This window comes from Heterodontus francisci, chromosome 25, assembly GCF_036365525.1.
Source record: "Heterodontus francisci isolate sHetFra1 chromosome 25, sHetFra1.hap1, whole genome shotgun sequence".
Taxonomy (NCBI): domain Eukaryota; kingdom Metazoa; phylum Chordata; class Chondrichthyes; order Heterodontiformes; family Heterodontidae; genus Heterodontus; species Heterodontus francisci.
The window spans coordinates 62,930,786-62,945,569 of record NC_090395.1 but is presented as its reverse complement, the minus strand read 5'-3'; the positions used below and the strand labels follow the sequence as shown (position 1 = coordinate 62,945,569).

The 14,784-nt window shown below is 42.2% G+C and overlaps 1 protein-coding gene across 1 annotated transcript in view; it reads right to left on the bottom strand.

The window, feature by feature from the left end:
- The window catches only part of LOC137383925 (G1/S-specific cyclin-D2-like), a 47,102-nt gene that overhangs the window by 17,644 nt on the left and 14,674 nt on the right, over positions 1-14,784 (bottom strand). The window contains exons 3-4 of the mRNA XM_068057323.1: positions 12,242-12,401; positions 10,095-10,237 (exon numbers count right to left, since the gene is read on the bottom strand). Coding sequence (XP_067913424.1) covers positions 10,095-10,237; positions 12,242-12,401 — 303 coding nt within the window. The remainder of the gene's footprint in view (positions 1-10,094; positions 10,238-12,241; positions 12,402-14,784) is intronic.

The following is a 14,784-nucleotide window of genomic DNA, read 5'->3' as shown; positions in this document are numbered from 1 at the left end:
ATTTAAAATTCTTATCCTTATTTTCAAATCCTCCATGGCATCACTCACCTCCTCCAACCCAACAACCTTCCAAGAACTCTATGTTCCTCCAACTCTTATACGTACCCTCCAGTCCCTCCCCCCCACCCACCCATTGGCAGCCTTGCCCTCAGGGCCTTCTCGGCTCTAGCTCAGGAATTTCCTACCTAAACATTTTGCCCCTCCCTTTAAGATGCCCCTTACAAGCTTCCTCTTCAGTCAAGCATTTTATCATCCCTCCCAATATCTCCTCCTTTGGCTGTCAGCTTTACTTGTATTACACTCCTATGAAGTGCCTTGGGACATTTTCCTACATTAAAGTCACTACGACAAGTAGTTGCTGCTATCGTTCTCCCTCCAACCCACCTCCCCATTCCATTCCCTGGGAATGGCATTCAATTAGATTCAAATAGCCTATTATATACATTAAGAATTGTTCCAAGTATCAGCTTTTGCTCTGATTCGAAGTGAGTGAGACACCCAACCACAGGTTTCCCCAACAGTTTCCCACATATACTCAACAGCAGCTTGCAAGAAAGCTACTCAATGTCTTACTGAGTGTTATGATTTCTCAAAAGCAGTGCATTTACCAACTGTAGAAACACATTCCCAGCAAAGGTTACTGAATTAGTCTGTGAAAATAACAAAATTTCCCCAGTTTCAGCACACTGCAGTATTTTGAACCACATCATTTTGTAGGAACATGCATAACAAAAGTAGGTGACCTTTTAAACAAGAGTAGGTGGCTGCAGTGGTCACTGAACAGGTTTAATCTCTTGAACTCACTCTGTGAAAGATTTGTACATGTAATTCATCCCCAATTGGTACTGTACAGTGCTCGGACATCTGAGCATCAAACCTTATACACCAGTTGAGCTGCATACTCATGGCAACAGAAAGCTAAATCTACAGAGCAGGTCTAGCTGTATAGGTCCTGCTCATTTGTTGGTTTAACATTTTAGATATTTTTGGATAATTTATTTGTGTTTGAGGTGAGGTGGAACCCAAGTGATAATATCCTAACTTTGCACTCCTCACAGGAATCTCACTCACTAGAAGTTCATATTGGAAATTTAACAGCATAATTTTACCAAAAAGATAGTCAGAAAATGTTACATAACGCATTCCCCAATTTCTGCTTTGAGCTTCTGAAACGGGAGATGGTCTCTCCAAGGTCAGTTCTGATAAAAGGTCAGACCTGAAATGTTCACTCTTTTTCTCTCCACAGATGCTGCCAGACCTGCTGAGTGCTTCCAGCATTTTCAGTTTTGGTTTCACCAAAAATTCTGAATTCAGATAGTGCAAGCATCCGAAGTGTTTTTTCCTTAGTGCAACTGAACAAGGTTATTTACAACCAACCACACAGAAATTTCGTTCCCTACCTTATAGTCAGGTAGACGGGAGTAATTGCACACCTGAGGGAAAGTGGGATGGGGTTGAGGGGGGCGAGGAATGCTTCTCAGTGGGACGAGCAGACTGTGCCATGAACCTCACTTCTGTGAAAGATTGGCACATTTTTCTGCCTTAGAAATCTACGGAAAGGGGTCCTTATAACCCACTGCTCTAAACTGTGTGGGGTCTCTCTAATTACAATACACATTCCCTCTGCCAGTGGGATCCAATGGAACAATTCCACTGCTGAACTCTTACAGTTGACTTAGTTTACCAGCAGCTACTTCCTTCCTTGGGGAGAAGGAGTCACTCTGCTGTGCAAGAAACATTATTTCAAACCACAGGAGGGAACATCCTGTTCCAGCCTGAACAGCTCTCTATACTTCCATATTAGTACAATGCACTGCAGTGCAAACAGATTATAAACACCTCGAAATAAAATAAATACGCCTTAACAAAACAGAGAACAGTAACTGTATTTTACTTCCACTGGGAAAGGTGCTCAATCAGGAGTGCAAAGTCAGAAAGTTCTCAGCATTGCACCTGTATCAAATTCAGATTAAAGCTCTTTCCACTGTGTGTGCTGATGTTGTGCTTCATTCCCAGCTTCAGCATTTGATTCCTAACTTGCCAGGATCACCTTTTTCTTTTCCCACACTACCAGTGTGGTCTTCATGAATGAGATTACCAATACAATGCCAATTTGTGGAACTATATCTATGGATCTGCCATGATTGGATGGAGGCTGGCCGGAGACTGGCCAAACTCATTTTCACGCTAGAACCCAACAGTCAATAGATAGATGAGATTTTCATCCAAGCGATATAGCAGGATTAAAGCTTAGCTGCTATAAGTGCCCCAGCACATAGTGCCACCCATTTCTGGGTTTAGCATCTGTGATGTTTAGGTACAAAAGCTGTGAATGTGGAATACACCTCCTGTCAAGGCAGTGCACATCATCTCTGGCATAACACTGGTTTTATGTAACACACAGATTATAACGGTTAACTGTAAAACATCACTTTCCTTACAAGCAAGGGGACCTAACTTTCACTTGTGCCATATACCATTTTAAATAACGAATCAGATCATTCCATTATAGAATGTAACCTGAAGTGGCGCCAATTGTCTAAACCATCAGAAGCTTTTGCGTATATAATATTCTCAATTCACAATTTAAGTTTTCTATGATGGTTTACGAAAAGAAAACTCAAAAACAAGTTTATTTTAAAGTTTAGAACATTTCTGACATGCGCAGATGATGAAATTTAGGATTACCTACTTTCCAATCTTTCTGAATTGCTATTGCATCTGCTGAGTTTCCTCTTTTTAGCCTTCAAGGCAGCTTACAGGCAAGACATGGATACCAATATAATTTCACACCTTAAAATATAACTACAACTCCACTGCGGATGAGGCAATGGTAAGGTGCAAACGCATCACCACGATTCTCTAAAGCATAATGTCTTTGTGCGGCTGTCGGGAAGTCCTGAGGGGAGCCCAAGTACTGACCCCTCCTCTACCCTCTCAGAGAAAAGCAACGACATCGCAAGGCGAATCATCCTAGAAAAAAACCTTCCAGCCCCATCACTCGACAGATGGGGTGCGTGGTCTAAAAAGGAAATGGGAAAGAGAAAGTAAAATACTTCCTGCAGAAACTTGCAAGGATGCACTAGGGCCGTACTCGAGCACTGCACTGCCTTAGCTATAATTTAGAGTGATAAAAGTCTACAGTACTTTTATCTCACAAATGTGACAAATTAAAAAAAAAAAAGAGGGCAGTCTATTCTTACTAGGAATTTAAAAGAAATGCTTCGAGGTTCAAATTGCAGAGGAAGTGGTGAACTAAAATAGTAGCTCCACTACGTCATTACTAAGAATTCTCACCTCCTGCACCAATGGAAACATTGGTGACTGCATCTGTCGATCCTAATTGTTATACAACAGAGTTGAAGTGCTAAGAGTCCAGAGCTTCACCAATTATATCCACTAAAACAAGGTTACTTAAAAAAAACCACTTTATAACTAAAATGCTTATTAAAAAAAGCCAAAATGCATAGTATGAAGCACACTTTCAACAGAACTAATTCACACCTGCCAGATATTTAATAAGGATTCAGGGACAGTACAACAGCATACACTGAAGTCCAGCTACAGTAATATGTTTTAATTTTCATACGTCTTTTGTAAAGAAAAAAAGCCATACTAGTTAATCATCTTGATATTTTCCGTCAGATACCGCACTGCACGAGAGATGAATGCAGCCTCCCATCTGTTCTCTTTCAACCAGACTGCCCCATAAGGTACCGTACAAATACCTAAGCTATTGGTTTTGTCTGTATTTATGTGGTTGTAGTAACTTTAGAAGTAGTCGGATTCCTTTCACCTATTGCCATCTATTATACACCACTCACTCCAGCATTTCCAATCCACAATGCTGAGGCACATCCCTCAAAGAGCAGCTTTTATTATCTTCCAACAGCTGTCGAGGAGGAAAGCAGTTGAAAACCGAAGAGAACAACTACTCTTGGGAAAAACATAAAGCCAGCTGGAGTGCAGGTAACACTACTGCAGAGCAGTGGTATTGAGTGCTTGACAGAAAGCAAGATCAAAGAGCGAGAATAATACACTGTAGTAAACTCATCCCAGTCTTTTTGCTGCAGAATGAATAGCAGAACAAGGGCCTTTGGGGCCAGTCGCACTATAATTGGTTCCAATTACCAGGATCAAAGGAGAGGCAGGAAACTAGACTCTGAACAGCCTATCCAGCTAACAGCTTGGCTATTTCTTATTTCTTTCCAAATCAACACTCATCACCACCCCCCAACAACTTGGTGAAAAAAATCACAAAGGGAAATGCAATAAAAGCAACCAGATTAAGGACATGTTTAAAAAAAAATCAGCTTCAGAACAGTTCAGTGCAACTTATACATATCCAGGATAGTGGGATGAGTATATATGTGCTGCTTCCTGTATTGAAGGGAGGTACAATGCATGCAAACTTCCCACTCGAATTAGAGGGTTGATACTTTTTATGCAACACAGCAACGCGTTATTCTCGACAGCCCAACAGTGACCTCTTCTTTATCCTAATTTGCAAGAGCCATCACCCAGATTCTGCTCTAAATAGGGCATTGTTGCTATGGTGATCGGATTTCCAAAGCATGTCACAGAGGAGGGTACTGAATATCTGGATATATCCGGTACATATCTCCCAGGGGAAATGCACCACTTGAGAGGGATACGGACCAGGCAGCTCCCAGTTTAGTCTCCAGCTTGCGTCGAGTTTGCTGGGATGTAAGAATTGATCTCAAAGCCTCTAGGGGTCCTGCGGGAGAGACATGAGGGAAGGCTTGCGGAGAGGACTGGGTAGGAACCAGCCAAAGTTCAAGATAGCAATCCAGTGTTCCACATTGAAAAATGCAAGTGTGGTTCAGGTAAGCATTTGTTCAGGGTCAGCTGGGACACCCTCCATAGTTAAATAGTCTACAAACACTCTGGGATCACGTGTGGATGAGGTAACAATGGCCACCAACCCCTAACACTAATCAACCAGTTCAGGAGAGCAGAGAAAGGGAAAACACGTCTGACATTTCAAAAATATATAAATTTACAAACTTTCACTGCAAAAGTTGATGCTCAAACAGCGAATCTGCCTCAATGATAACTTATAATCCTGACCAGTTGCATTCCACAGACAATGCCCCAATAGCACTGAACATATGGCGATCCATCGTGCAATTTGCTCATCCACAGCACTACACAGATGTTTTAAGAACAGAGACCTTGTGAAATCAAACATGGTAACACCATCCATTTAAAATGGTTTCATAGCAGCAGTCTAGACCATTGATATGACAGTGCTTCAATTCTTTGTTAAATTTTTGAGGACATATATTTAAGTATTGCTGAAAATAGAGAATTGTTGCCGAAGCTTTTCGTCTTGCACTTATCAGGACAATTCGCAAGAATAAGGGCAAGTAACAACTTTATACTGTATGAGAAGAGAGTGCTGATTGGTTGGCAAGTGGACTCAGATTGGTAGAGGCGTTGCCATGGAGAATGCAGCAGTTTATGGTGACTGACAGTTAACTGCCAAGCTTTGTTTGAAATTTAAACCAGGCAGCTTGACTGATTGGTCAAGGCTTTGCTCTGAGGGAACTTTGCAAAGCAAGTTGATGGGCAGAACTCATGAAGTTTATGCCATGCTTTCCGAGGAGGCTTCTGCAGATTACGAGAAGGTAAAAAAGGCTCTTCTCGCTGCATAGGAGTTGGTCCCCGAAGCTCACCAGCAGAAATTTTGGAACCTCCGGAGATTGCCTGGGCAGACTTGTATGGAATTTGAGAGGGTAAAGCAAATTAATTTTGATCGTTGGATGCAGGTACTAAAGGTAGAGGCCACGTACGAGAACCTCAGGGAATTAATTCTCCTGGAAGAATTTAAAAATTTACACCCTCCGTTAGTAAGAACCCATGTAGAGAACCAGAAGGTTTCAACAGACAGACAGGTAGCGGAAACTGATGATTACGAGCTTGTTTACAAGCCCAAACCCTTTGTCCGTCACCCCAACAAATCCGAGAAGGATAGATGGTGGGAGGGTGAAAGGAAGGCGGGAGGGTGAAAGGAAGGCAAGTAGCTGGGGACAAGAAGGGACAGCTGGGAACACCCCAGGATGTCCTCCTCAGACCAGAAAGGAAGATGCTGAGGGTGGCAGTGAGATCTACAAGCCTACGTGTTATCATTGTCACAAGGTGGGACACCTTTGTGCAGAATGCTGCAAGTTGCGGGGTAAACCCATGGGACTTACTGTGGTACACAAAGCCAATGTAGAAAAAGGGGCCCTGGCCGAGAGTACTATAGATCAGACTGTAGCTGTGACTCCAGCTGTAAGGTCATGTACAAAAACTGCTATGCGTGCAGGGGATGTGAACAAGAGAGTTGTAAGGAATTCTTGTGAAAAGGAAAAGTAACTCCTTATCCCTCAAGTGAGGCAAGTAAATCTATAGGTTATATTTAGGGATATAGGAGCCACCCAAACTCCTTTGCTGGGCAAAGGCATAAACGTTCCAGACAGTGCATTGAATTCAAGGTTTTAGTGAATGGAATTGGCAGGGAGTATATACCCATACCTTTGTATCAGGCGCACCTGGAGTGTGACCTAATGTCTGGAACGGTAACTGTAGGAGTTGTCCATAATTTGCCAAGAGATGGAGTTGACCTACTCCAGGGGAATGATTTGGCCGGAGTGAAGGTAGTAGCTTCTCCAGTAATCACAGAAAAACTCAGTGAAGTTAAAAAGACAGAACGGTTATAGGAAAAGGTTCCAGGAGTTTTTCCTTCATGTGCAGCCAGTGTCGACTGCTCCAAATTTCACTAAGCCCTTCAAGGTAGCAATTCATGCTAGTGACCTGGGGGTCTGTGCAGTCCTGTTACAAGACGATGAATCGGCATAGAAAGGCCAGTGGGATACTTTTCCAAACAGATAAATCGACACCAAAAATGATATTCAACAGTGGAAAAATAAACCCTGGGTTTATTACTAGCTCTTAAGCATTTTGAGGTCTACATTCACCACGACTGCACAGAAACACTGGTATATACTGATCATAACCCCCTAGCCTTTGTGGAACAACTCAAAAACCAGAATGCCAGACTATACCAATGGAGTTTACTATTGTAACTTTATCACTTAAAGATTATGCACATTGAAGGAAAAAAAAATGTGATTGAGGATGCTTTGTCTAGGATTTAACTTCGAATTACTGAGTGCAAAGATGATACAAGCAGAAATGTATTAACTGCGGATAAAGAGTGAATGAGAATGAATATGTAAATGTGTTTTAAAATTTTTCATCTTGTTTTTTCTATATTTTGTAAAGAAATGCATTTGAAAATGGCATTTCATTCCTCCAAGGATGGACGTGTTATGACAGTGCTTCCAATTTTTGAGGATTACTATAAATGGGTGGTTGATGGTCAGCACAGACTCGGTCGGCCAAAGGGCCTGTTTCAGTGCTGTATCTCTCTATGACTTATATTTAAATTGTGGAAATGGAATCATTTTTTGGAGGCTTAAGATTTCATAGTTAAAAAGAATTAGAATATTACAGCGCAGTACAGGCCCTTCGGCCCTCGATGTTGCGCCGACCTGTGAAACCATCTGACCTACACTATTCCATTTTCATCCATATGTCTATCCAATGACCACTTAAATGCCCTTAAAGTTGGCGAGTCTACTACTGTTGCAGGCAGGGCGTTCCACGCCCCTACTACTCTCTGAGTAAAGAAACTACCTCTGACATCTGTCCTATATCTATCACCCCTCAACTTAAAGCTATGTCCCCTCGTGTTTGCCATCACCATCCGAGGAAAAAGACTCTCACTATCCACCCTATCTAACCCTCTGATTATCTTATATGTCTCTATTAAGCCACCTCTCCTCCTCCTTCTCTCCAACGAAAACAACCTCAAGTCCCTCAGCCTTTCCTCGTAAGACCTTCCCTCCATACCAGGCAACATCCTAGTAAATCTCCTCTGCACCCTTTCCAAAGCTTCCACATCCTTCCTATAATGCGGTGACCAGAACTGCACGCAATACTCCAGGTGCGGCCTCACCAGAGTTTTGTACAGCTGCAGCATGACCTCATGGCTCCGAAACGCGTTCCCCCTACTAATAAAAGCGAACACACCATATGCCTTCTGAACAGCCCTATTAACCTGGGTAGCAACTTTCAGGGATTTATGTACCTGGACACCAAGATCTCTCTGCTCATCTACACTACCAAGAATCTTCCCATTAGCCCAGTACTCTGCATTCCTGTTACTCCTTCCAAAGTGAATCACCTCACACTTTTCCGCATTAAACTCCATTTGCCATCTCTCGGCCCAGCTCTGCAGCCTATCTATGTCCCTCTGTACCCTATGTCCAGAGTTACTGGACTCTTTTTTTTTTTTAAGTTCACTGCGGGTCAACCTTTTGCTGAAAATCATGTGATTTAAGATAAACAAACACAAAAAACCTTGGACTAAGGGGAGATGTTTACAGAAAAGTGACAAGGCAAGATTTGAGAGGGTCAGGCGGTTTTTGACCTACTGTTTCATGTTTTGCTTCAGACCGAGTTGGTGGTGTGGACAGTGTTTAAAAAGAAAGTTGGAGAAAATTTGCCAAGGGAGCAAACCCCAACTCAGTTTGTTCCATTTCTTTGAAAAGGCTGCCGGCTTTTCAATCTCTTTAAGAAGCCCTGAGAAGCAAGTGTAAGAAACAGACTGAAACTGTTGCTGCATTTCTCCTGAAAGGCCGGTCAAACTGATCCTCAATGTCTCCTGAAAAGAACTGTTCTAGGAAGATCCCAGTGACAGCTATCTATGTGTAATTGGGATGCCAGACAAAACAAGGACAACCGATATCTTTCCATATCTGCTCTTTTTTCTTCAAGAATTAGCGAGTATTTGGCCAAAGTGTCTTTTTTCTGTTTTTTTGTAACAAACCTCTGCAGAGAGAATTTCAGTATTTTTTTCACAGTGTGTGTGTGTGTGTGTGGGGGGGGGGGGGGGCTAATTTAAAAAGGGAACTTCCATATTTCAATCTGTGTGTTAATGCTTTGCTTCGTTACTAGATAGGTCTAGTTTTCTAGTTTTGATAATAAACGGATAATTTTGTTTTTAAAGAAACCTGGTTGGTGTATTTTATTCCTAGATAAAGAGCAGAGTATACGATTGACCGCATCGGTAATTGGGTAAAAATTTAAATATATGTTGTGACCTGTGCAGAAATGGAACTAGAAACGACAGTGCACTCCTCCCACCTCGGTCTTAACAGGCTCTGTGCAGGATAACCCAACACCAATGAAGTACCATCGTAAGTGGGATAATAATAATTGAAAAGAGAAGTAAAAAAAAAAAATACAGGTTTCCTATGCATTAGAGTAAATTTTACCCTACCAGAATGTCTGTCAGTTGCTATGACCTTTCTGGGGAAGGAGGATGTATCCCTGAGTGATGAGAAACTTAACCAAGGCTAGGCTAAAGAATTTGGCAGAATTTTTGGTGTTGGGGTTAAAACCAGGGGCTAAGAAAGCACAGATAATTGCTGAAATAGCACACCATTTGAAATTGGAAGAAACAAGCGAACTAGATGGTAGTGCAGTGGAATTAGCTAAAATCCAATTACAGATGAAGCAGCTTGAGCAGGAAAAAAAAAGAGATGAAAAAATACTAGAACTACAATTTCAAAAGAGAGAGAAGGAAGGGAATTTGAATTTTAAAAAGATGGAACAAACGGGTGGTCTTGACTTCAGTGAAAGTCCTGGTGAGGAAAGATCTGACGCCAGCCCAGGATCCAGTGGAGAGCTGTTTAAATTTGTACAAGCCCTCTCATACAGGCATTTTTCATTTCTCTTAAAAAGATAGCAAGAAAGATGAAGTGGCCAAAGGAAAGCTGGACACTCCTCTTGTGTCGATCATAACACTATTAAGGAAAGCAATTCCAGACTCTCAATTGCTGAATGCCTGAAACATTCAACAGTGCAAGCTACATTTGAATCATCAGTGGAGTAGGCCCAGAGAAGGCACACGTGCAAACCTGTCCCAAAACAGCTTGTAGGTCTACGAGGAACTAGATGTCTATTAATTAATTAGTTCTGTATCTTTTATCCTTTCCTCAGATGCTATGTTCCAAACTCACCTGTTCTGTGTAGGTGATCTTGGCCAGCAGCTCTGTCAAAGACTCGTCTGGAAGGGAACGGCATGAGATGCCAAGTCCGCGGATTGCTGCTGCTATGCTTCCTGTTGCTATCATTGAAGGTGGATACATGGCAAAATTAAAATCTGAAACAGATACACAAATTATTATTACAGGACTTCCAAAACTTGAATTGACTGAATAGGATAATCTAATCACAGGTCTGGACCAACCGTTACTGTACAAATATTTAATTTGCATTTATTTAAATGCATTAAATGGCAAAATTGTATGCATAGCAAGATTCCACAGACAAAAATTAGTTCATTTACTCTTATGTTCTGGTAGTGGTGGCCACAACAGACACTCCTTGCTCTCTGAACAGTGCCATAGCATCTTTAAGATCCACTGGAACAGGAAGACAATTCTCAGTATAATGTCTGTCATACAAACAGTTCCTCTGCAGGTACAGCGTCTTTCAGCACTACACTGCAGTGTTCGTTGAGATTGTGCTCAACTCCAGCATGGGGGCTTAAACTCTCAATCATCTGACTCAGACTGAAAAGGTTGTGGTTCAGGAGTTATTATGCTCAAAACACAGATTCCTGAAATCCAATTTGGATTGCCGTCTAAACACAGGCTTTGCCTTCCTCAGTCTAGTTTGTGATGACACTGGCTTGGAGATCCACCATGTTCCTGCACCGCTCCACAAACAGCTTGGACCTCATTTCTAAAAATACATCTGCAAGCAAACTGTTACATTCCCTTTACGGAGGAGGCAGATAGGCAAACAGGAATCATTTACAAATAGGGGCTAGGCGTCTCTATTTTGGAGTGGCGTTATTCCATGCCGATTGGCTCAGTAACAAAAGAAATTAATTTTTACTTCCAGTCAAATAAAATTTATAATTGGTGGCCCATGATTGCTTCACAAGCTCCTGGACTGGCAGCATCTCAATCTCCGTGGGCGGCACAGTGGTTAGCACCGCAGCCTCACAGCTCCAGCGACCCGGGTTCAGTTCTGGGTACTGCCTGTGCGGAGTTTGCAAGTTCTCCCTGTGACCGTGTGGGTTTCCGCCGGGTGCTCCGGTTTCCTCCCACAGCCAAAGACTTGCAGGTTGATAGGTAAATTGGCCATTGTAAATTGCCCCTAGTGCAGGTAGGTAGGTGGTAGGAGAATGGTGGGGATGTGGTAGGGAATATGGGATTATTGTAGGATTAGTATAAATGGGTGGTTGTTGGTCGGCACAAACTCGGTGGGCCGCAGGGCCTGTTTCAGTGCTGTATCTCTCTATGACTCTGTGTAGGTATGGCACAGCATGGTAAATTATTACAAGCACCTTACGGTAAAATTTCCAATTTCAGTAGGAAGAAAACCGGGTTCATTATAGAGGCCAAGCCTTTGCTATATAGAAGGGAAATGACTGAAATTACTCCAAAGCATTATTTTTCATACTCTTCCCAGAGGCTGATAACACAGTGTGATTCAGATAGCTGACAGCGTACTGACTGCTCACTACCCCCATAACTGATGAACCGCATGTGGCCTCCAGAATAAGCAAGAGAGTCAGGTTTTCGTGTTGCAACAGGAAGGCAAGGAACTTTCATTTGTCCTTACTTCTATGAACTAACCCAACATCAAATTAGGGAAAAACCTGGCAACGTGACAGTAAGTTTGCTCCTGTCAGTATCCTTGTAGCAATTGTACACAAAGACCGGGAAGGGAATGGGAACGGAAACCTGTCTCACTGATAGCACCATTCCCAATGTAGTAGATAGCTTCCCAGGATTTCCAAACATCAGAAATTTAAGATTAAAAAAACATGTCTAACGAGACAGTGCTGTCCCATTCAATCCTATGGTCTCTTAACTCCAATAAACCCGATTAAAAATTCAGGAGCCCAAGAACAAGAGAGGGTTTGATATCAGCTTTTGGCAATACCCTTCATCTATTATTCTGTTTCAGAATGTATACCAAAATAACTTGCAAAAAAATGGATTTATTATTTTACTGCACATGGTGCACATGGAAATATCCTCCCCTAGAGATTAACTGGGTCTGCTCTTAAAGAACTAGATACTCAACCTCAGCATTTATAAAATAAATGCCCTTTATTTCTGTAAAAGTAGAAGGTCAAACAACAAAGTACCTGTAGCACACATGGCAATGAATGTTTGAGTGTGTTTCTTAATAAGTTCCAGCTTGTCCACTGGAAAAGCCAGCTTCCCCAGGATATGTTCAATAAAATCATTTGGAGTTATGGCTGAGAGATCCCACTTCAGTTTCCCAAGGACAACTATCTCCCAATCCTGAGGAAGAAAAAAATCTAAATGTTACAAAATTGCTAAATGCCTCTGCATATTTTTTTAAAAGTTGTGATTGTACCACTTCACAGGTCAGTTATTTCCTGTGCCACCATTTAGTCATGCCTCGTACGACATTTTACATCCCCGAGTAAAGCCTCTCCTGTGGAATGCTGTGAGCACAGTTATAAACTAAACTATCCATACTTACCATTGTACTCACCTTTCAGTCCTCTCAACACTAAACGGCGCTGCTATCCTTGTCCATCTCCCAACTGTCTTCATTAACTGCCAGTTTACACTCTCCCAACAACTTCAGGGTATTTTTCATAGTTTTCTATATATTTAATTGACTTACAGTATTTTGCTCTGCCTCGTAAAAATAAAAAGGTGATCCCATTTCATGAAAAGCACCACTATGGCAAATGAACCCGTGTTATTGATTTGCCAGCCAAATGCCTCCCCCCCCCCACCCTTCCCATCCCCATCCTGCCTCAAAAACTCTCGCTGTAGCTCCCAAGTTGCTGACCAGGTCTTTCCTTGCTCTGTCAACCTCTCTACATCCAATTATAAAGAACAAGAATCCACCCCACCTCTCATTCAATTACAATAAAAATATGAACCAGCTCCACTCCCATGACTAGCCAACTTTATCCATTAGTATGCTACCCTGCACCGCCATGTACACTACAGCTTCCAACACTGATTGTGGCAGAGTGAGCGGGTTTGTTCCAGATGACACTGATGGAGGGGATCAGATAGGGTGACACAAAAATACCAATATGTGATTGGAGGCCAAATAGGGCGGGGGGGGGGGGGGGGGAGAGAGGGAAAACGAGAAGAAGGAAACAAAAATAAGTGTAGGACACAATGAAGCAGAGAGCAAGAGATCTTTAATTGCACATCAATAGAAGGATTAAAGGGAGAGGCAGTGAGATAAGTAATGATAGAAATCATATAAGGCAGCGAGAGACAGGGAGAGATAAATATTGGACAACAAACACAGTGATCCAGGAGAAATGTCAGGGGACAGATCAGGGAGACTGACATCAGTGAGATAAAGAGAAAGAGACCTCAAAGTGAAGCAATATCAGAAAGTTAGACAGACATTCTGGATAACACACAGTGAGTGAAAGTCAAACAGATTGATAGGTGCAGAAAGAGGCGCCAGGCAACATATTGAGACACACACAAAGATCAGGGAGTGACAGCATTAACTGCAAGCAGACCTACATTATTTCTATAGCAGTCAGGCCATTGTTAGGGCAAAATTCAAAAAGCTTGCACTGCACCAAAATGGAATGGGTGTGGTTCCCAGCTCAAGACTCCTTAAAGAGAAAGTCGCACTGAGGAGGCGTTGATTCTTACCTTCAGAGGCACAGTTTTAGGCATAAAATCTAGAAACTAATCCCTGTTGTGAACCTCCAAGATACATTCACTTTCCTTGATATATCTGCATCAGGTAATGGTGAAAGCTACATAAATGACGACCCTCCCTTCTGCACAGCCTAAAGCCCAAGGAAGGATCTAGACTATGTGAAGCATGACCAAAGATGTAAAGGGAAGTAAAGGTTAGGGGAAAAACAGGATTTCAGCACTGCACAATTCTTCATGAAAAAAACAATGAACATCCTGTAAGCAAAACACAGGTAATTTTCCTCAAAGTGTTGGGACTCTTTTGGAGCAAGTTGGTTGTGGGGGGGATGTAGTCATGAGACTATGTAAACTGTGTTTTCTGGGACTGAAAGGATCAACTGTTGAGTAAAGTCCTCTCTAATGTTGCAACATCCATAAAAGAATCTGGAAAAATGGATGCATCTGTAGACAACGAGCATGGATGGGATCAGCTTTCCCAGGATGCTCCTATAAGTCAAGCAGTGCATCGATGCTGATTTTCTCAGGTGATACATGAAGGGGTAGACACTTGGACAAGGTGTTTAAGAGTAACTGGCACCATGGAACCGTAACCCCAGCATGAGGCACTATCATGGAGACAAAGAGAAATTAAAGAGAAAGGAAAATTGCCATCCATTATGACAGGTATGGTAGAATAGTGGTTAGGGTACTACAGTAGCAATCGGGAGTTCAAATCCCATTACAGCAAATCCCACTATCACTTAGGAAACTGAATTCCAATACTCTTAATTTGTTAATGTGTGCTAGCATTGGAAAATAACCATGAAAGGATTGTTTTGAAAACCCAACTGTCTCTCCGATATCCTTCAGGAAAAGAAAGGCCACTACCTGGTCTAACGTACATATAAAACTCCAGTTACACCCTATGGGCTAGATTTTGTGCTGGAAGTGGGGCTCCCAGCCAAAAAGGCGAGGGGGAGCCCAGCCACTGTCTACCCTATCACCTGGAGCGTACTCCAGTTTTATTTTTGGT